Source organism: Dendropsophus ebraccatus, chromosome 4, assembly GCF_027789765.1.
Source record: "Dendropsophus ebraccatus isolate aDenEbr1 chromosome 4, aDenEbr1.pat, whole genome shotgun sequence".
Taxonomy (NCBI): domain Eukaryota; kingdom Metazoa; phylum Chordata; class Amphibia; order Anura; family Hylidae; genus Dendropsophus; species Dendropsophus ebraccatus.
This window is the reverse complement of record NC_091457.1, coordinates 165,690,276-165,713,611: the sequence shown is the minus strand read 5'-3', so window position 1 is coordinate 165,713,611 and position 23,336 is coordinate 165,690,276. Positions and strand designations below refer to the sequence as shown.

The 23,336-nt window shown below is 44.2% G+C and overlaps 1 protein-coding gene across 7 annotated transcripts in view; it reads right to left on the bottom strand.

Moving 5' to 3' along the window:
• The window catches only part of LOC138789095 (bromodomain testis-specific protein-like), a 52,825-nt gene that overhangs the window by 24,480 nt on the left and 5,009 nt on the right, over positions 1 to 23,336 (bottom strand). For all 7 annotated transcript variants that reach the window (XM_069967665.1, XM_069967668.1, XM_069967664.1 and 4 more), the window contains exons 2-5: positions 11,978 to 12,205; positions 5,800 to 5,937; positions 4,479 to 4,623; positions 734 to 909 (exon numbers count right to left, since the gene is read on the bottom strand). In XM_069967665.1, the coding sequence (XP_069823766.1) occupies positions 734 to 909; positions 4,479 to 4,623; positions 5,800 to 5,937; positions 11,978 to 12,166 (648 nt within the window). In that variant the 5' untranslated portion in view covers positions 12,167 to 12,205. The remainder of the gene's footprint in view (positions 1 to 733; positions 910 to 4,478; positions 4,624 to 5,799; positions 5,938 to 11,977; positions 12,206 to 23,336) is intronic.

Sequence of the window (23,336 nt, the reverse complement as noted above, 5' to 3'; positions counted from 1 at the left end):
ATATCTGTCAGATAAATCTGCCCGTGTAAATACACCATTAGGCTGGGTTCACACTACGTATATTTCAGTCAGTATATTTCAGTCAGTATTGCAACCAAAACCAGGAGTGGATTAAAAACACAGAAAGGCTCTGTTCACACAATGTTGAAATTGAGTGGATGGCCGCCATATAACAGTAAATAAAATTATTTCAATATAACAGCCGTTGTTCTAAAATAACAGCAAATATTTGCCATTAAATGGCGGCCATCCACTCAATTTCAACATTGTGTGAACAGATCCTTTCTGTGTTTTTAATCCACTCCTGGTTTTGGTTGCAATACTGACTGAAATATACATATACTGACTGAAATATACGTAGTGTGAACCCACCCTTAGTCTGTAGAGAGGAGCAGGCTCTTTTGGGTACAGCTACTCCTGTGAAGAACAGACTTTATATCGTGAAGTCACAGCTAGACCAACCTGACAGAGGCGAGAGCCAGTAAGGAGAAGTTATACAAGAGCCCAACCAGACACTACACAGGGTATGCCCTGGGGTACATTACCCCAGCTGTATCTGCTCATGTGGCATGGAGGAATTCTGTGAAAGTACTTGTGCAAATCATAAAAAATATATTAGTTCTTAGGGGAGCAGAGGAGACCTTGTTCCTCTTACCGATGTTCGATGCCTGAGGTAATGCAGCACACACGGGACGCATTCATACAGACAACGACTGCATGTTGGCTGGCTTACTTTGGTTACGGGGCTGCTGGGAGTCGCCTTTGTAGGCCGAATGATGGATAAAGGCACGAGGGTTGTCCTCTGAGGCATCATGGCGATAACCGGCCGAGGGAACGGATGTCTGAGCATTTTCTGAGAAGTCGCTTTTTTCTTTGGAACAGGACTCGGCTCTGTGTCCTCTTTAGACTCTAAAATAAAGATCAGAGAGGATACTGTGCACATTTCATCCTCCACTCCTTACATTTTATTGTAATATTCATTTTTGTGGGGGAAAATTTGTACAATTGTAACGTGGCTGCTTGGAAAACATTGACAGAAGATTAGTTTCTAGATATTAACTTTCTCTTAGCTTTTCTGTAATATTCTAGATCAATCGTTTAGAGGGAGCAGAGGACGTCAGTATTGGCCAAGGACGTCAGAATTGATAAATCATGCTAGAGGGAACAGAGGACGTCAGTATTGGTTAGAGTCTAGAGGGAGGAGAGTGCAGCAGTATCTGCCAATCTTTCTAGGAGCAGATGTCAGTATTGGTCACTAGTTATGGAGGGAGCAGAGGGTATTAGTATTGGTCACTAGTTCTGGAGGGAGCAGAGGATATTGGTGTTGGTCACTTGTTCTGGAGGGAGCAGAGGACGTCAGTATTGGTCACTTGTTCTGGAGGGAGTAGAGGGTATTAGTATTGGTCACTAGTTCTGGAGGGAGCAGAGGGTATTAGTATTGGTCACTAGTTCTGGAGGGAGCAGAGGGTATTAGTATTGGTCACTAGTTCTGGAGGGAGCAGAGGGTATTAGTATTGGTCACTAGTTCTGGAGGGAGCAGAGGGTATTAGTATTGGTCACTAGTTCTGGAGGAAGCAGAGGGTATTAGTATTGGTCCCTTTTCCTGGAGGGAGCAGAGGGTATTAGTATTGGTCCCTTTTCCTGGAGGGAGCAGAGGGTATTAGTATTGGTCCCTTTTCCTGGAGGGAGCAGAGGGTATTAGTATTGGTCACTAGTTCTGGAGGGAGCAGAGGGTATTAGTATTGGTCACTAGTTCTGGAGGGAGCAGAGGGTATTAGTATTGGTCACTAGTTCTGGAGGAAGCAGAGGGTATTAGTATTGGTCACTAGTTCTGGAGGAAGCAGAGGGTATTAGTATTGGTCCCTTTTCCTGGAGGGAGCAGAGGGTATTAGTATTGGTCCCTTTTCCTGGAGGGAGCAGAGGGTATTAGTATTGGTCACTAGTTCTGGAGGGAGCAGAGGATATTGGTGTTGGTCACTTGTTCTGGAGGGAGCAGAGGACGTCAGTATTGGTCACTTGTTCTGGAGGGAGTAGAGGGTATTAGTATTGGTCACTAGTTCTGGAGGGAGCAGAGGGTATTAGTATTGGTCACTAGTTCTGGAGGGAGCAGAGGGTATTAGTATTGGTCACTAGTTCTGGAGGGAGCAGAGGGTATTAGTATTGGTCACTAGTTCTGGAGGGAGCAGAGGGTATTAGTATTGGTCACTAGTTCTGGAGGAAGCAGAGGGTATTAGTATTGGTCCCTTTTCCTGGAGGGAGCAGAGGGTATTAGTATTGGTCCCTTTTCCTGGAGGGAGCAGAGGGTATTAGTATTGGTCCCTTTTCCTGGAGGGAGCAGAGGGTATTAGTATTGGTCACTAGTTCTGGAGGGAGCAGAGGGTATTAGTATTGGTCACTAGTTCTGGAGGGAGCAGAGGGTATTAGTATTGGTCACTAGTTCTGGAGGGAGCAGAGGGCGTCAGTATTGGTCCCTTTTCCTGGAGGGAGTAGTGGGTATTAGTATTGGTCACTAGTTCTGGAGGGAGTAGTGGGTATTAGTATTGGTCACTTGTTCTGGAGGGAGTAGAGGGTATTAGTATTGGTCACTTTTCCTGGAGGGAGCAGAGGGTATTAGTATTGGTCCCTTTTCCTGGAGGGAGCAGAGGGTATTAGTATTGGTCCCTTTTCCTGGAGGGAGCAGAGGGTATTAGTATTGGTCCCTTTTCCTGGAGGGAGCAGAGGGTATTAGTATTGGTCACTAGTTCTGGAGGGAGCAGAGGGTATTAGTATTGGTCACTAGTTCTGGAGGGAGCAGAGGGTATTAGTATTGGTCACTAGTTCTGGAGGGAGCAGAGGGTATTAGTATTGGTCACTAGTTCTGGAGGGAGCAGAGGGTATTAGTATTGGTCCCTTTTCCTGGAGGGAGCAGAGGGCGTCAGTATTGGTCACTAGTTCTGGAGGGAGCAGAGGGTATTAGTATTGGTCACTAGTTCTGGAGGGAGCAGAGGGTATTAGTATTGGTCACTAGTTCTGGAGGGAGCAGAGGGTATTAGTATTGGTCACTTGTTCTGGAGAGAGTAGAGGTATTAGTATTGGTCACTTGTTCTGGAGGGAGTAGAGGGTATTAGTATTGGTCACTAGTTCTGGAGGGAGCAGAGGGTATTAGTATTGGTCACTTGTTCTGGAGGGAGTAGAGGGTATTAGTATTGGTCACTTTTCCTGGAGGGAGCAGAGGGTATTAGTATTGGTCCCTTTTCCTGGAGGGAGTAGTGGGTATTAGTATTGGTCACTAGTTCTGGAGGGAGCAGAGGATATTAGTATTGGTCACTTGTTCTGGAGGGAGTAGAGGGTACTAGTATTGGTCACTTTTCCTGGAGGGAGCAGAGGGTATTAGTATTGGTCACTAGTTCTGGAGGGAGCAGAGGGTATTAGTATTGGTCCCTTTTCCTGGAGGGAGCAGAGGGCGTCAGTATTGGTCACTTGTTCTGGAGGGAGCAGAGGGTATTAGTATTGGTCACTTTTCCTGGAGGGAGCAGAGGGTATCAGTATTGGTCACTTTTCCTGGAGGGAGCAGAGGGTATTAGTATTGGTCACTAGTTCTGGAGGGAGCAGAGGGTATTAGTATTGGTCACTAGTTCTGGAGGGAGCAGAGGGTATTAGTATTGGTCACTAGTTCTGGAGGGAGCAGAGGGTATTAGTATTGGTCCCTTTTCCTGGAGGGAGTAGAGGGTATTAGTATTGGTCCCTTTTCCTGGAGGGAGCAGAGGGCGTCAGTATTGGTCACTTTTCCTGGAGGGAGCAGAGGGCGTCAGTATTGGTCACTAGTTCTGGAGGGAGCAGAGGGTATTAGTATTGGTGACTAGTTCTGGAGGGAGCAGAGGGTATTAGTATTGGTCACTTGTTCTGGAGGGAGCAGAGGGTATTAGTATTGGTCACTTTTCCTGGAGGGAGCAGAGGGTATTAGTATTGGTCACTAGTTCTGGAGGGAGCAGAGGGTATTAGTATTGGTCACTTGTTCTGGAGGGAGCAGAGGGTATTAGTATTGGTCACTTTTCCTGGAGGGAGCAGAGGGTATTAGTATTGGTCACTTGTTCTGGAGGGAGTAGAGGGTATTAGTATTGGTCACTTTTCCTGGAGGGAGCAGAGGGCGTCAGTATTGGTCACTAGTTCTGGAGGGAGCAGAGGGTATTAGTATTGGTCACTTTTCCTGGTGGGGGCAGAGGGTATTAGTATTGGTCACTTTTCCTGGAGGGGGCAGAGGACATCAGCATTGGTCACTTGTTCTGGAGGGGGCAGAGGGTATTGGCGTTGCTCACTTGTTCTGGAGGGAGCAGAGGACGTCAGTATTGGTCACTTGTTCTGGAGGGAGCAGAGGACGTCAGCATTGGTCACTTGTTCTGGAGGGGGCAGAGGACGTCAGTATGTGTGTGGTACGGCCAGCAGCTATAGATAACCTGATATTCTGCAGCACAGATTTCCGCATCAAGTCACATCATTACCTCCTTCAGAAGATGTTCGCAGCTTGCTCTTAACACTTCTGTTTCCAACCACAGACAATTCGATTTCTTCGTGGGGCATTTCAGCTATTTTCTCCATGAACACCTTTTCCAGCTCTTGGGCCATTAAGACAATATCATCCCCGGGCTGGAATACATTGTACATGTGAAAGTTCACGCCATAACAGGATAATAAAGTCTGACTTTCCGTATGGTTTCAACAAATTCTGTCATCTTAAAATTCACATGGATTTATGCACTGAAGGCCCAAGGAGGATTACATTAACAGCCAAGTGGATAAAACTTTAAAAGGCTATTTTTCTTTCAGATCACCTGGTGTTAGAAAGTTATATAGATTTTTAATTTACTTTTATATAAAAATCTCCAGTCTTCCAATATTTATCAGCTGTTGTATGTCCTGCAGGAAGTGGTGTATTCTCTCCAGTCGACACAGTGCTCTGCTGCCACCTCTGTCCATGTCAGGAACTGTCCAGAGCAGTAGCAAATCCCCATAGAAAACCTCTCCTGATCTGGACAGTTCCTGACATGGACAGAGGTGGCAGCAGAGAGCACTGTGTCAGACTGGAGAGAGTACACCACTTCCTGCAGGACATACAGCAGCTGGTAAATACTGGAAGACTGGATATATTTAAATAGAAGTCAATTACAAATCTATATAACTTTGCAACATCAGTTGATTTCAAAGAAAAAAAGAAATCCCCCTTTAAAAAAAATGGCATCTAAATGCAACAACAGACCTGTAAAACTGCAGCAGGTCTATATCTGCTACATAAAGTGCAATGTATTTGCTGTGGGTGGAAAAGTCAAAACCTGCAATAAGTTACCATTAAATCTGCATGTGCAGTGATGATGTTCTAATACTTTTGGGTAGGTGTGGACTTACCCTCAGTATGGAGGGGTTGGGAGAATAGAAGATGTACCCCGCTATCCTCTTGTTGACATATGATCTACTGATGAATACTAATTGGACTTGAAGCCTATATTTCCTAAAAGCACATGGTTTTTCTTTTCTGTTCATTGGTTTGAAATTGTTTTCCGTCTGCTGGACGCGGTTAGCGTTCCTGCTTGTATGTACAATTTTATTTTTGAAAGACCAATAAAAATATAATAAAAATAAAATAATCTGCATGTGCAAATAATGCGTGCAACAGTGATGGTGCAGCATACAGACATGTGGTTATGCATCACCACAGGGGCAGGAAGACCACATACTGAGAGGTGACCACCAGGAGCTGCACAATATGCCGAGGATTTGTGATTCCCTGCGAAGGGGGATGAAACATCAGGTGCGTGACAACTTTACCTTATTGTATATATAGCAATTGGTGAACATGGTGTTGAAGTCCTGCATGCAGTCCAGAGCCCGGGGGTAATAGTTATATTCCAGCCTTTTCCGTATTGTACTCAGGTCCATTGGATTCTTAATAATTTGATAATAATCCTGCAAGGCAAATCAGAAAACATAACAAGTCTCTTTTCGGACTATCAGATATTCTGCATTATTGGAAGTTTACAGGTCATATAGTTAATGCAAACTAACAAACAATAAAAGGGTTGTTCACCAAATTGTTTTCTCTTCTAAATCCCCTGGTCCCAGCAAGTGCCAGAAAAATTTTAATTTACCTCTATTAAAAATATCTCAAGTCGTCCAGTACTTATCGGCTGCTGTATGTCCTGCATGAAGTGGTGTATTCTTTCCAGTCTGACACAGTGCTCTCTGGACAGTTCCTGACATGGACAGAGGTGGCAGCAGAGAGCACTGTGTCTGACTGGAGAGAATACGGCACTTTCTGCAGGACATGCAGCAGCTGATAGGTACTGGAAGAAAGGTGTTTGTTTTTTTTAAATAGAAGTAAATTACAAATCTCTGGCACTTTTAGGAAACAGTTAATTTGAAAGAAAAAATTTTTGGGGTGAACAAACCCTTAAAAATGATAAATTGTCATTACCAGATAAAGGAGCAAATGGCAAGAGCAGATACCAACTACAACCTTCAACGACCTGGTATTAAATCAACAGAACAAACCAATGTAATAAACTTGTAAAATATCTTATCAGAGAAAAAAAAAAAAAACTTTACCACTAAACAACCCTCACTTAAATAGTTTACTCTTAAAAACTGCTCAGCTGAGCTCATGAAGGGATCAGGTTATGGATGCCCATAGAAGTCTATGGAGACAAGAGGCACCTACTGCAGTGGTGGGACAGACAGGAGCAGCAGGAATTTATGTGACGTGATGTAACCAACTTTACAGAGACCTGAACACGCCATGCTGTAGTACGTGCAGAGAAAATGCACTATAGGTGCGTTTCCCATAATAAGTGTCTATTAGTGATTTTCATAACTTTTTTTGGGCAATAACATATCTTTTGCCCGGACTTCCCTTTTAAGGAAAGGATAAATGCCTGACCCAGACCCAGGATGGAGAGATGGTGAACATGGGCAAATGAAAGGGGAAGCCATGTGTAAAAGGTTGGGAGAAACGACAGACAGGTCGAACCTGAATGGAGCAGGAGGAAGCCATCAGGAGGGCTCGTACATAGTCTTATTGTACGCAGAGATAAAAAAAAGGAGGGAAGGAATGAGGGAAAGTGGTGTCTGGTAGATGTCAGGTAACGACGAGGGCTTAAGAAATGACCACTGGACAAGCCAAAGGGTGACAAAGACGTGTCCAGGACCAATGACTGGTAACCAAGCAGATTGGTTATGCCATAGACCTCTACCAGTCCTTGGTCCAAAGACAAAGGTCTAAACTGTCTGTTGATCTGCACAAAGTCCTGACCAGGTGAGGCAACCCCCATGAGTCTAGTCAGGTAACTGAGATGGTGATGCTAGGTAGGGAAACGCAGATCCCTGCTAAACCTGGGAAGACCTGGAAAATTTACAAGAATGCCCTGATAGCAGGTATAATGTACCAGAGGAGAACAGTGTACATGCAAAAGACCAGGAGACAGGACTTAGCAGGAAAGATTTATCACCTGAAAAGCAGAGAGTGCAACTAAAAGCACAAAAGATGTCTATCATGGAGACAGAATGGCAAATACTCAGGACCAGAAAAAATACAGCATGAAAGTCTGGGATGAACACAGGGTTGCTCTGCCTAGATGACAACATCCAGGTGGAGGTTCCCCAATGTCATATTATGGCACAGGCAGGGCAAAATCGATATGGATCAGGCAGAAGACCTGACCCACAGACAGCGCCCCCCCATAGAACAAGTTTCACCGGGGCTGAGGAGAAGCACCAAAAGGGGCAGGCGACAGAGATACAGGGTCTTATGTGGTCTGCAGTAGGAGAGACCAGTATCAACCACCCCACATAGTCTCTCAGGATAGAAGAGCTTGAAGGGGTTCCACTGTAGATGCTCACTTTAAATTAAAGCAGAGCAGGAGCAAATAGGGGCTGATCTTCGTATCATATGATGCAAAGCTAGAAGAAAGCTAGGGCTCCAGATAACAGGGCCTTAGTATTCGTAGAGAGAAAACCATCATGCAAAGAGAAGTGGAACGAAAGTGGGAGAGAACCCAGTGGAACAGTCGCTGACACCTATGGCAACATAGGCCAAAGGGACTACACAAACAGCAACAAGAACATCCATCTGTAAATATCACTCCAGGACAAAGAGCAATAATTGCATAGTCTGGGGACTTGCATGAAAGTAGACTCAAAACAAGGGTGTCAGCCATGAAGGATTCCCTGAGAGCACACTGGAGACACATGGATGATGAATACCCCGAAAAGGAATGAGGTGATCAGGTCCCCTGCAAGATGGCTGGGATTCCCACTTACATGCTTGAAAGCAAACGTAAGACTACGAGGCACAAGAAAGTGAACCTTCCTTTGTAAAACGAGGACTGCTTGCGGCACAGTACAGCTCAATTTGTGGGGGGACTGGAGGATAGATGGCATTCGCAGGGACAGGTCAATATGGTCTGAGATCCATGACTGTTACTGCAGACATGACAGGGAATAGATGTGATGAAGGAAGGAACCTAGAGCTGCAGCACATCAGGCAACAGCTGTAAGTAAGGAGGAAATCTATAGGACACCTCAAAGTACCTCGCCCCTCGAAGGGTGTATTGAGGGTAGTAGTGTGGGAAAAACAGTTGACAGGCAGGAGGGAACCTCTGTGCAACCCCTTTACCCCGACTACAGGGGGGAGTAAGGTGATGTAGCAATGGTCAGTGACACGTGACTGCTGATGTAGCCATAGTCAGTGCCACGACAGGCACGATGTATCGCTGTGGAAAAAAAACAATATGACTGGCAACATACGCGACAGAGGAGGGCACCCCTGCAGCACCAGTGCTGTGTTGATCCTGCTGTTTTAACTATAGTCAGTGCTATAGGAAGCTAATTCAGAGTGTCAGTGGTCCTATGATACGGCAAAAGAGAAAAATACTTCAGCAAACAAAACTTTAGGGAAAGCTGCACTGAAGGGGAAGGGAGCAAAAATTAAAACCCTAACCTCCATAGAAAGATATGGGAACTGCAGTAATTTCATATAAACACTAGAGGGCGCAAGTACCACACAATTAAGCCTTAAAGGAGTAGTGCGCCGTTTAATATTTATTCACGGAATAATACACATTACAAAGTTATACACCTTTGTAATGTGTGTTATTTAACTGAATGGCCCCCTTTCCAGTGTTCCCCCCTCCCGGGGAGTGTAGTGCATTATAATTACGTATTCACTGTCGACCCCGCCATGTTGGGTCGACAACGTGTTCTTCGGGAGGCCGGCCAGACCGCTCCAGCAGTCCCTCATGCCGGCCCCCGTCTGCCGCGGCATCAGCTGCTCAGCCGCGATTGGCTCAGCATAACTATGGGTTAACTAGCGGTTATCATGCAAAAATCTTTTTCTTTTAAATCAGGAAGTTAATATAGATTTGTAATTTACTTTAAAAGTCTCCTGTTTCCTGTACTTATCAGTTGCTGTATGTCCTGCAAGAAGTGGTGTATTCTCTCCAGTCTGACACAGTGATCTCTGCTGCCACCTCTGTCCATGCCAGGAACTGTCCAGAGCAGCAGCAAATCCCCATAGAAAACCTCTGCTGCTCTGGACAGTTCCTGACATGGACAGAGGTGGAAGCAGAGAGCACTGTGTCAGACTGTATTAGGCGGAGCCCTGCCCCCCTCTTCTAACGGCGGACGTCGGCTGGTAGGAAATGCCTGGCGGGGAAAACATGGCTGTGCTATGTGGAAGCAGCCCACTGCTGCTTACCCTGCTCGTTGGGGAAACAGGGAGAACTGATAGTCTATGATTTCCCACCTGCTGCAAATCCATGTACTGTGAAGCTCAATGGGGTTAACATACCCGCAGTGTAATTTTCATTCCGCTGCGAGTATGTAACCCGACCCCTTTAACCCCCCGCAACCTGGAGCAAACATTACCTGCTCCCGTCGGTCCCCATCAGCCAATCAGTGCCAAAGTGTCTGCCTCCTACTGACACTAAGCTAAAACTGATAAGCTCAGTGCCTGGTGGGAGGAGCCAAGGCTTTTTTCTTTGCTTAGTGTCGCCTCCTAGTAGCACCAGCCTATACCCACTGTCTGTGTCTGCTAATGATACAAGTGAGAAGTACAGATAATATAGGATCCACCATTCACAGTAGGTGATAGCATGGCTCACCTAGATCCACCCTGCGCAATGAGCATTGCACAGGTCAGGCATAAAGCATATGATGATAGACGCAGCCATAATCACGTACAGAATTCAGAATATAAAATAAAATCTACAGTCAGAAAAAAAAAAGTATATAGTTGATATAATCCCATTAAATCATCCCAAAATTACCCAAATGGTTGCTATGGGTAACATTATTATTATATTCTTAAATTCCTGCTTCATTCTGGTCGTCCAGCGGGAGGCCCTGCGTGCAAACGCCTGTACAGTAAAGACTGTCACAATGACTGTTTAGGACCGCCCACTGGACTCATGAGCTCAGGACCGCCCACTGAAATCATGAGCTCAGAATGCTAAGGAATTTCATTCAATAAGTTGCAAATTTTCTAAGAATTTTCGCTCAGAAATACATAACATTTAGCAAATCCATAATTTTCAGCAAATCCTGCTTGAACCCCGGCTGCCTGCGGCTCAGACCGCATGTTTACAGTCACAGGTCCCCTTTAAGACTGACTCCTGGCTTACTAAGCTGCAATTATAGAAATGAACGTGATGAAATACTTCAGCTGCCGCCGACCTCGATATCTTTACCCTTTGTGTCGTTTATCCCTCACATCCCAGATAAGCAGAATAATTGGAATAAATTGTCAGAAACCAGACGATTGATGCGCCTTGTGTAATCCGCACAGACAAAAAAATGACGGATCCACTATGGCCATAAGATCCAGTATCAGCAGTGATTATTGCGCTCTTAGTCCAGACCTCTCACATATATATACGCCCCAGACGATGAGAAGAAAATAATTCCATCATTCCATAACAGGCCTGATCAGGTGGAGAACGTGACACGTATCAAAGAGTCATTAAACGGGATTAAGAGTTGAATATGGGGTCGCCTGTGCAGACCAGGAAAGCCAATTACTACTAAAGTGAAGTGTATGAGCTGGACGGATAGAGATAGTGATTTTATACTTACTTACATAAAGTGTCAGGAACAATAGATCTGGGAGTCACAGCCCAGCCCCTAAGGTAGCGCTGTGAGGAGTGCACAGCCCCTGCTGCATATGGGGAGTCAGAGATCAACGCTATTAACACTGGAACTGATCACAAGTCACCCAACATAATATGCCAACATATACCTCAGTGTGGTCCTTGTGGCCCCTTAAAATTAATGGGGCTGACCACTGTCTAGTATGGACTCTGTTTCCCTAAACCTATAGGGGGACATTTATGAAAACCGGCATACAGAGCGTCATGTGAATGGGGACCAAGGCTACACTCACACGTAACGGATGCAAATTCACACAGAATATCAGTACAAGTGGGAGTACATTAAAGGGTACTAGTCATTGCCAACGTAATATCCCACGCCTGGCAAGTTCTGTGCATGAGCTCTAATATAATAGTGCTTGTGCACAGAACAGCGCCTGCATGTGAGATTTAGTAGCCGCAGGATGTTGCAGCCACATTGGGCAGTGGCTACTGGATACTGTGTGCAAAGGGTGGTGTCACCAACATATACTTACCACCCTATTGTCTTGGAAGGTAGGTCGGAAGTGCAGCATTGGGTAGAAGCACAGATAGGACCTGTTCTCCCCAGACAATCCCATAGGTGAAAGGTACAATCTGATTTTGTTGTTGATTTTCTCATTGTAAGGGCACCCCGGCCACGTTTGAGCTGCTTGTGATGGCCGGATGTTCTTCATAGTTAAAGGGTTAGTGCCCTACAGTAGTGTAAATTGTACTGTAAATTACAAATAGCAAGGGAATAGTAAATACCCTGCTACCTACACTCTGTCCTCTGGGACCCTCTGCATTGTGATCTCACCCCCTATATTACACGTTCACAGCCTTACAGGGAGGTTGAGCTTGGCAGCATCTACCGGCTGCTGGAAGGGCCAGGAGAAGTGATGCTTCCATATGGCCTTCAGCACCACCTTCTCCAGGTACTGCAGCTGGTTGGTGAGGCGGCCGGTCTTCTTGCGGTTGATGTACTCAGGCGGAGGCGGATTCACAATGGATAGGTGCAGCTGTCTGCTCGACATGGCTCAGCAATCCAGGTTATTTCCTGGGCACACATTCCACTGAAAGGAAACAAACCAAGGGTTAATACTGGTGCACTTGGCACATGCTTCTAACCACACAGACCACATGGTGGGCTGCTGATTGGCTGGTGACTTGCAGTTTTGGTCAGCCATTGCTTTACACGTAGAACAGATTAAAAAGAAAAATGTATACTATGCGGCACCGGACTATGTTGGGCATGTTATATGTATGTTCTTGAAAATGTTAATATTTGTAAAATTTAAAAAAACTCAATGCAGCAAAAACTGTTTTTCTCTCCAAGGGGGGGGGGGGGGGGGTGTTGCTTTTATATTTAAAGGGGCATTCCAGGAAAAATAAAACTTTTCTCCCATCCATGGGATAGGCGAAAAGTAAGAGATCACGGGGGTCCCGACCACTGAACACCCCAGCGATCTCCGTATTGGGGCTCTATTCATTCCTATGGGGTACACCAGAAGAGAGCTGAACTCTGCTCTTTCCGTCACTCCATAGGAATGAACAGAGCTGCAAGTCGCGTGCAGACACGGGGCTCTATTCGCAACAGAGCCGGCCGGAGTCCGATACGGAGATCGCCAGGGGATTCAGTGGTCGGACCCCTGCGATCTCCTACTTTTCCCCTATCCCATGGATAGGGCAAAAGTTAATCTTTCCCGGAATACCCCTTTAAAGGTTTTTCTGGGCAGAACTGACTGATGAGCTCTCCACAGGACCCCCAGCACCCACAATGATCAGCTGATCGCCACCTGCACTACACAGTGAATAAGTGTGCCTGGGGTTCATCGTGTGTAACACAGCACAGCACCTGTTCACATGATACCAGAGTTGTAGTTACAGGCAGGGCCGTATTTACCACTAGGCACCCGTGGTCCGGTGCCTAGGGCACCACCTTTCAGGGGGCAGCACCAGGGAGCAGGGGGACAGAAAAAACTATTTTTTTTAGTTTCCCTCCTCCTGTTTAGACTTGCCAGTAAATCTGGTGTCTTTTCCAGGGGGGTGGGGGGTATGATGGTATTAGTCAGGTCTAGTATCGCCAATAGGTGCAAGAAGATGGGGCGTCTTCAGGTTTAGTGCCTAGGGCAGCAGCAGCTGTTAATACAGCCCTGGTTACAGGTCTAACCTGCTAATAGTTTCACTTTAATGCTTATGGAATACCACTTTAGGCTATGTTCACAAAACACCGGCCATTGTATATTGTCAATGCTCAACGGCTGGGAATAATTGTTGTAAATTACTTCAACGGCCATGGCAAACAACCACTGTTTAATACAATGTGTGAACAACGGGTATTGTTTGCATTGACTTCAATGCAACATATTTGACTATGAAAAGAGCAGCCGTTGTATTAATTGAAAACGAACATTCTTTTTATAAAACCTACATTGTGTGAACATAGCCTTAAAGTGTTAATGTCATCATAAAAAACTTCGGATATGTCTTAGAGACTGCATAGACATGTCAAAAGTTTTGAACGGTCCAGGTCTGAGTGTTCACACCTGTACTGATTGGGAGAAAGAGCCAGTCGAAGACCGCGCTGCAGCTCCCTGCGCTGTGTCAGCACAATCAGTCGGGCTCCATAGACTCACATTAGGAGCCCGACTGATCACATGACAGAGCCGGGTGTGAACACTCCTGGATTGATCAAAACTTTTGACATGTCTCTATGACATGTGAAAATTTTTTTTATGGCGACTGTGACACGAAGAATGCTAAAGATAATTTGTGACAGGTCACAGGAACATGTCAAAAGTTTTGATTGTTTTTGGTTGAGGCCTTCCTGCTGAGTCTTCCAGTAATCAGACTCAATCGGCTTGTTCTGCCGAGACCCCAAACTTATCACACGCCCCTGTGACACCTCAGAAGGTCTTTGTACTGATTGCGTTTAAGGGTATAAACCCACACACCGTATACGCAGCAGATGTCATGGTGAAGATTGATGCTGTGTTCAGTTATTTAGATCTAATCTGCTGCGTATTTGCTGCGTATCGCAGTAGTAAATACGCTGCATATACGGTGTGTGGGTTTATACCCTTAGGGTACAAACACACACGCCATGTACGCAGCAGATACGCAGCAAATACACAGCAGATTTGATGCTGTGTTCAGTTATTTAGATCTCATCTGCTGCGTATTTGTTGCGTTTTTGTTGCGTATTTGCTGCGTATTGCAGCAGTAAATACGCTGCGTATACGGTGTGTGTGTGTTTATACCCTAAAACACAAATATAAAACTTCTCCTTAGTGATGTCCGTGCAGCCTTTCCTTTTAGTATGAAAAATAAAGTTTAGTTCATCGCTATGTGTAGTGTTGTGGACAACGGCTGAAGTCTGTACTTACCTAATCTCTTCCAGTGTCCCGCAGTCGTTTTTGCCCACGTTGCCCACTCACCGCTGACTCTTTCAGCCCGGTCTCTTTAGTGACAGGCTGGTCGGCCCGTCACTGGCTGTGGTGCTGTCCCATGTCGGCTAGTGATTGGCTGAGCAGCCCGTCACTAAAGAGACCGGGCCAGAAGTGGAATCACAACCTGGTAACAGTATTATTTAAGTGTGATCATGTATAATGAAGTCCAAAATATCAAATCAGTAATATATAATCCCACACATAATATACAGTATATAAGGTCAGCTCTATATATCACACACGTGTAGGTGCACAACACAATACACACAATATGGCACTATGTTTGCATTTATAGACGCATATGGTGGTAGATGATCACATAGGGGGGTGTACAGTATATGGGCTCTATTGACATATATAACAGTAGACGTTCATACAGGTATAGGCGTGTGTGTATATATCATATATATAAAATACATATATATATATATATATATATAAAATACATATACATATATATATATATATATATATATATATATATATATATATAATATATATATATATATATATATATATAAAATACATATATATATATATAAAATACATATATATATAAAATACATATATATATATAAAATACATATTGCCTCATATTTGCTGCTATAAACACATACGACAGGTGTGTACATACAGTATACACTCACCGGCCACTTTATTAGGTACACCATGCTAGTAACGGGTTGGACCCCCTTTTGCCTTCAGAACTGCCTCAATTCTTCGTGGCATAGATACAAGGTGCTGGAAGCTTCCTCAGAGATTTTGGTCCATAGTGACATGATGACATCACACAGTTGCCGCAGATTTGTCGGCTGCACATCCATGATGCCAATCTCCCGTTCCACCACATCCCAAAGATGCTCTATTGGATTGAGATCTGGTGACTGTGGAGGCCATTGGAGTACAGTGAACTCATTGTCATGTTCAAGAAACCAGTCTGAGATGATTCTAGCTTTATGACATGGCGCATTATCCTGCTGAAAGTAGCCATCAGATGTTGGGTCCATTGTGGTCATAAAGGGATGGACATGGTCAGCAACAATACTCAGGGAGGCTGTGGCGTTGCAACCATGCTCAATTGGTACCAAGGGGCCCAAAGAGTGCCAAGAAAATATTCCCCACACCATGACACCACCAGCCTGAACCGTTGATACAAGGCAGGATGGATCCATGCTTTCATGTTGTTGTCGCCAAATTCTGACCCTACCATCCGAATGTCGCAGCAGAAATCGAGACTCATCAGACCAGGCAACGTTTTTCCAATCTTCTACTGTCCAATTTCGATGAGCTTGTGCAAATTGTAGCCTCAGTTTCCTGTTCTTAGCTGAAAGGAGTGGCTCCCGTTGTGGTCTTCTGCTGCTGTAGCCCATCTGCCTCAAAGTTGGAGGTACTGTGCGTTCAGAGATGCTCTTCTGCCTACCTTGGGTGTAACGGTTGGCTATTTGAGTCACTGTTGCCTTTCTATCAGCTCAAACCAGTCTGCCCATTCTCCTCTGACCTCTGGCATCAACAAGGCATTTCCGCCCACAGAACTGCCGCTCACTGGATGTTTTTTCTTTTTCGGACCATTCTCTGTAAACCCTAGAGATGGTTGTGCGTGAAAATCCCAGTAGATCAGCAGTTTCTGAAATACTCAGACCAGCCCTTCTGGCACCAACAACCATGCCACGTTCAAAGGCCCTCAAATCACCTTTCTTCCCCATACTGATGCTCGGTTTGAACTGCAGGAGATTGTCTTGACCATGTATACATGCCTAAATGCACTGAGTTGCTGCCATGTGATTGGCTGATTAGAAATTAAGTGGTAACGTGCAGTTGGACAGGTGTACCTAATAAAGTGGCCGGTGAGTGTAGATGGTGGTAGATGATACAGGTGTATATACAATATATATGGCAGCAGATGATACAGGGTTGTACATAAGGCGACAGATGATACAGGTGTGTATATAGTATATACGGCAACAGATGATACAGGTGTATACATACAGTATATATGGCGACAGATAAAGGTGTATATATACACAGCATAAATGGCGGTGGATGATACAGGTGTATATACAGTATATATTGCGGTAGAAGATACAGGTGTATATACAGTATACATGGCAGTAGAAGATACAGGTGTGTATATACAGTATACATGGCGGTACATGTTACAGGTAGCTGATGTATATGTAGCTGATACAGGTGTATATGGCGGTAGATGATACAGGTGTGTGTATATACAGTATATATGACGGTAGATGGTACGTGTGTATATATACAGTATATATGGCGGTAGATGATACAGGTGTGTATATACAGTATATATGGAGGTAGATTGTACGTGTGTATATACAGTATATACGGCGGTAGCTGATACAGGTGTGTATATACAGTATATATGGCGGTAGATTGTACATGTGTGTGTGTATATACAGTATACACTCACTGGCCACTTTATTAGGTACACCTGTCCAACTGCACGTTACCACTTAATTTCTAATCAGCCAATCACATGGCGGCAACTCAGTGCATTTAGGCATGTAGACATGGTCAAGACAATCTCCTGCAGTTCAAACCGAGCATCAGTATGGGGAAGAAAGGTGATTTGAGTGCCTTTGACCGTGGCATGGTTGTTGGTGCCAGAAGGGCTGGTCTGAGTATTTCAGAAACTGCTGATCTACTGGGATTTTCACGCACAACCATCTCTAGGGTTTACAGAGAATGGTCCGAAAAAGAAAAAACATCCAGTGAGCGGCAGTTCTGTGGGCGTAAATGCCTTGTTGATGCCAGAGGTCAGAGGAGAATGGGCAGACTGGTTCCAGCTGATAGAAAGGCAACAGTGACTCAAATAGCCAACCGTTACAACCAAGGTAGGCAGAAGAGCATCTCTGAACGCACAGTACGGCCAACTTTGAGGCAGATGGGCTACAGCAGCAGAAGACCACACCGGGAGCCACTCCTTTCAGCTAAGAACAGGAAACTGAGGCTACAATTTGCACAAGCTCATCGAAATTGGACAGTAGAAGATTGGAAAAACGTTGCCTGGTCTGATGAGTCTCGATTTCTGCTGCGACATTCGGATGGTAGGGTCAGAATTTGGCGTCAACAACATGAAAGCATGGATCCATCCTGCCTTATATCAACGGTTCAGGCTGGTGGTGGTGGTGTCATGGTGTGGGGAATATTTTCTTGGCACTCTTTGGGCCCCTTGGTACCAATTGAGCATCATTGCAACGCCACAGCCTACCTGAGTATTGTTGCTTACCATGTCCATCCCTTTATGACCACAATGTACCCAACATCTGATGGCTACTTTCAGCAGGATAATGCGCCATGTCATAAAGCTAGAATCATCTCAGACTGGTTTCTTGAACATGACAATGAGTTCACTGTACTCCAATGGCCTCCACAGTCACCAGATCTCAATCCAATAGAGCATCTTTGGGATGTGGTGGAACGGGAGATTGGCATCATGGATGTGCAGCCGACAAATCTGCGGCAACTGTGTGATGCCATCATGTCACTATGGACCAAAATCTCTGAGGAAGCTTCCAGCACCTTGTTGTATCTATGCCACCAAGAAGTGAGGCAGTTCTGAAGGCAAAAGGGGGTCCAACCCGCTACTAGCATGGTGTACCTAATAAAGTGGCCGGTGAGTGTATATGGTGGTAGATGATAAAGGTGTGTGATAAAGGTTAATCATACATGCAGCTGCGGTAATTGAGCAATATTTATGACACACCCACTGTGCCATACCACAGTAAAAAATAAATAAATAAATGTAACTTAGGCTACGTTCACACAGAGCAAAAGGAGCGGATTACGCAAGGAAATATTTCCGCCTTAAAATTAACTGACGCTGAATTCCGAGCAGAATATAAGCAGAATGTAAGCAGAATCCCTGCGTATTCCGCTAGGAAAGTGTTCAGCTCGTAATCAGCTCTTGACAAATTCAGCGCGGAATACTCGAGGAATCCGTGCTGAATCAGCATGCATTCAGCGCTGAAATTCAGCGAGTATTTGGTGAGTAAACTAGACTATACCAGAACATATACTAGAATCCTCCTCCCCCCCCTTTTCCCCATTTCCGCGCTGATTCAGCGAGTAATTTCCGCTTGTATTACGCTTGTATTCCGCGCTGAATACGCTTGTATTCCGCGCTGAAACAGAAAATCAGAGCCCCATTGGTTTGTATAGGCTTCCGCTAGCGGAAGAATGAACATGTTCATTCTTCTGGCGGAAAGCGGATTAGTTCAGTGCGGAAATTCCACTGTGTGAACTGCAGAGCAGAATTTCCATTCAACACAATGGAAATTAGCTCTGCACCTATTTTAAAACGGCTGAAATTTCAGCGCTGATTCAGCGCAGAAATTCAGCTGATTTTGCTCAGTGAGAACGAGCCCTTACTGAGCAGCAACCCGAGGCTGGGCCATTTAGTCTATGGTCAATAAAGTTATTTGACATTAGGGGTCTCAGCACAGAGCTGGACGTGTATATACAGGTATACAGCTATGTACACACTACTGGACGTGTATATAGGTATACTGACATAACTGGACGTGTATATACAGGTATACAGCTATGTATACACTACAGGACATGTATGTACAGCCATGTACTACATAGCTGTATACCTCTGTATATACACGTCCTTTAGTGTCTGTATACATGTCCTGCAGTGTGTACATAGCTGTATACCTGTATATACACGTCCTGTAGTGTCTCTATACCTGTGTAAAAAAACAAACACACAGAATAGGTGCACCCACAAGTAATCAAAAGAATATATAAATTTTATTCAACAATACTTCATCATATACAAAAGAAACTGGACAAAACAAAAAACTTAAATTGGACAAATTGGACAAAAAAAAATTGAAAACACCCATAAAGGGTAGGATTTACAAAGAAGCAGACAGGATTTGCTTACTTCCACACCAGAGAGCTACTTTTATATTGTTTAATGGTGCGTTCACACCTACAGGATCTGCAGCTGATTTTCTGCAGCAGATTTCATTTAAATAACTGAACACAGCATCAAATCTGCTGCAGATCCTGTAGGTGTGAACGCACCCTAAGGGTCCAAAATAAAAGATAATAAATTTCACATAAATTACTGTTGAGAGTTGATACAAAGCCTAGTTTTCCCTCAATAAAGTGCAAATACCAATAATTCATACAATGAAACTTTAAGACATTACCAAAAAATCAAAAATTCATATAAATACACAAACCAATAAAGTGCTAGTGCCCAATGTAAACCAACTGTAACAGCGCAAAGACACGTTATCAATCATCAATAATATCGCTTATGGCCAAAATATCATCCCCAATAAGGGAGGAGAAAAAATAGGTAGCAAAAACAAAGCACCAGCAAATAATATCACATAATGAAAATATCACCCAGGAACCTGTAGGCTACTCTAGATCAAACCCTACGTGTATTGTCACTCCCAAATGGTGACTTCGTCAGGGGCAATGATTCCTAGCAGTAGTCCAGCTTATATATCATATATACTGGAATTAAAATTCATAATCAAATTACCCATTTGACTGAAGTGAGGCCGTCATACATGTGATGTGTTCCCTTATGGCCGTCCACAATGTGTGCGTTCCACCCATGGCGCAAGTCAGGAAATGAGTGTATACGCTTATGCATTCTACAGCACATATTGCATGTGTTAATACATCACCGCACATTTGCCCTGTGCGCTCCACTGCCGATAAGGCTAGGTTCACACTGCGTTTTCAGCATCCGTTTAACGGATCCGTTTTTTTTTTACGTCCAGAAAAATAGGGTCAGCAACGTTTTTTTGTCCGTTTTGGTCCGTCAAAAAAAACGGATCCGTTTTTTTTTATAATGGAAGTCAATGGAAAAACGGATGCACACAAATGAATCCGTTTTTTGCAATCCGTTTTTCATGCGTTTTTTGCAAAAAACGGATGCGTTAAACGGATGCTGAAAACGCAGTGTGAACCTAGCCTAACCATTGACCAAAGGCTAAATATGCTGATACAAGAACAACAAATTCATTTTGTACAATAAACATCACTAGTGTGTCCTCTTAAGTTGTAGGGCACATAAATACCCCAAGGACTACAACCTAGATAGCCCATGCGTTCCACAGTACCTAATGTTATGACAAATATCTAGTAAGTTATCAGCAATACTCGAATGATAGTAATTAATAATCTAACATATTACATGTTCTCACGACGAATATCTACCAGATTGTCAACAATAATTTCCTGCGGTGAATATCTAATAAATTATCACCAACAACTGGTGTGATAAGAATTCTGGCAAATATACATCCTTTAGTTTACAACACCCTTAGTCTTTGGTACCTCATGTCCGTATACCTGTGTATACACGTCTTGTAGTGTGTACATAGCTGTATATACATGTCTTGTAGAGATATATTTTGCCTTTAGAGGAGTACACAGGAAAACTTCTTCCCTTTTCTATTAAAAACCCATGCACACTTGGCTAAGCTAAGCATTCATGTGTATCGGAGAGATAGGGGTCAGCGGAGCTGCAAGTTCATGTAAATATATGGGGTGTTAGCTGTTATCCAGGATTAGGAGAGAACATACAAAAAAGGGGTCCGTGGAGCTTTGGTTGCGAGTCCCTTAAAGGGCTACGTATCAGGGAGGTTTGGTGATTTCCCCCTTAGCAACATATTTCATTCCCTGGAGGGATATCTGGCTATTCCCATAATGTAAGACTCACAACCGAGGCTCCACGGGCCCCTTTTTTGTATATTTAAAATTTTATAGAGGGCAATGTATCAATGCAGACTCTTGTATGAGCGGTCCGCTGGATTTCTTCTCTGATCTAACTGAGCTCAGTGACTGCTGTTGTGCAGGATTAGGAGAGGAGAGAGGACAGCTGCGTCTATCAGCTCCAGCACTCAGACCCAAACTGAGAGAAAAACTAGTAACAGGTTTTTACAAAACACCCCCCCCCCTTTACCACCAGCACCAAATGCCACTGCCCCCCCCCCCCCCCCCCCCCCGAGGGACTGGCCATGGACACTAGTCACTGAAAGCATACTGCCAGCTAAATACTACAGCACCGTCCCTGCACCAACCCCAACAGCCTGCACCAATCACCCACCATCATCAGTACAGTTACCAGGTAGAGGTATACACACTCAGTACAGTGGTCAGGTAGAGGTATATACACTCAGTACAGTGAGCAGGTAGAGGTATATACACTCAGTATAGTTACCAGGTAGAGGTATATACACTCAGTATAGTTACCAGGTAGAGGTATATACACTCAGTATATGACCAGGTAGAGGTATATACACTCAGTACAGTGAGCAGGTAGAGGTATATACACTCAGTATATGACCAGGTAGAGGTATATACACTCAGTATATGACCAGGTAGAGGTATATACACTCAGTACAGTGAGCAGGTAGAGGTATATACACTCAGTATATGACCAGGTAGAGGTATATACACTCAGTATAGTGACCAGGTAGAGGTATATACACTCAGTATAGTGACCAGGTAGAGGTATATACACTCAGTATAGTGACCAGGTAGAGGTATATACACTCAGTATAGTGACCAGGTAGAGGTATATACACTCAGTATAGTGACCAGGTAGAGGTATATACACTCAGTATAGTGACCAGGTAGAGGTATATACACTCAGTATAGTGACCAGGTAGAGGTATATACACTCAGTATAGTGACCAGGTAGAGGTATATACACTCAGTATAGTGACCAGGTAGAGGTATATACACTCAGTATAGTGACCAGGTAGAGGTATATACACTCAGTATAGTGACCAGGTAGAGGTATATACACTCAGTATAGTGACCAGGTAGAGGTATATACACACAGTATAGTGACCAGGTAGAGGTATATACACTCAGTATAGTGACCAGGTAGAGGTATATACACTCAGTATAGTGACCAGGTAGAGGTATATACACTCAGTATAGTGACCAGGTAGAGGTATATACACTCAGTATAGTGACCAGGTAGAGGTATATACACTCAGTATAGTGACCAGGTAGAGGTATATACACTCAGTATAGTGACCAGGTAGAGGTATATACACTCAGTATAGTCACCAGGTAGAGGTATATACACTCAGTATAGTCACCAGGTAGAGGTATATACATTCAGTATATGACCAGGTAGGGGTATACACACTCAGTATATAGACCAGGTAGAGGTATATACACTCAGTACAGTGACCAGGTAGAGGTATATACACTCAGTACATGACCAGGTATATAGAGGTATATACACTCAGTATATGACCAGGTAGGGGTATACACACTCAGTATATAGACCAGGTAGAGGTATATACACTCAGTACAGTGACCAGGTAGAGGTATATACACTCAGTACATGACCAGATATATAGAGGTATATACACTCAGTATATGACCAGGTAGGGGTATACACACTCAGTATATAGACCAGGTAGAGGTATATACACTCAGTACAGTGACCAGGTAGAGGTATATACACTCAGTATAGTGACCAGGTAGAGGTATATACACTCAGTATAGTGACCAGGTAGAGGTATATACACTCAGTATAGTGACCAGGTAGAGGTATATACACTCAGTATAGTGAGCAGGTAGAGGTATATACACTCAGTATAGTGAGCAGGTAGAGGTATATACACTCAGTATAGTGAGCAGGTAGAGGTATATACACTCAGTATAGTCACCAGGTAGAGGTATATACACTCAGTATAGTCACCAGGTAGAGGTATATACACTCAGTATAGTGACC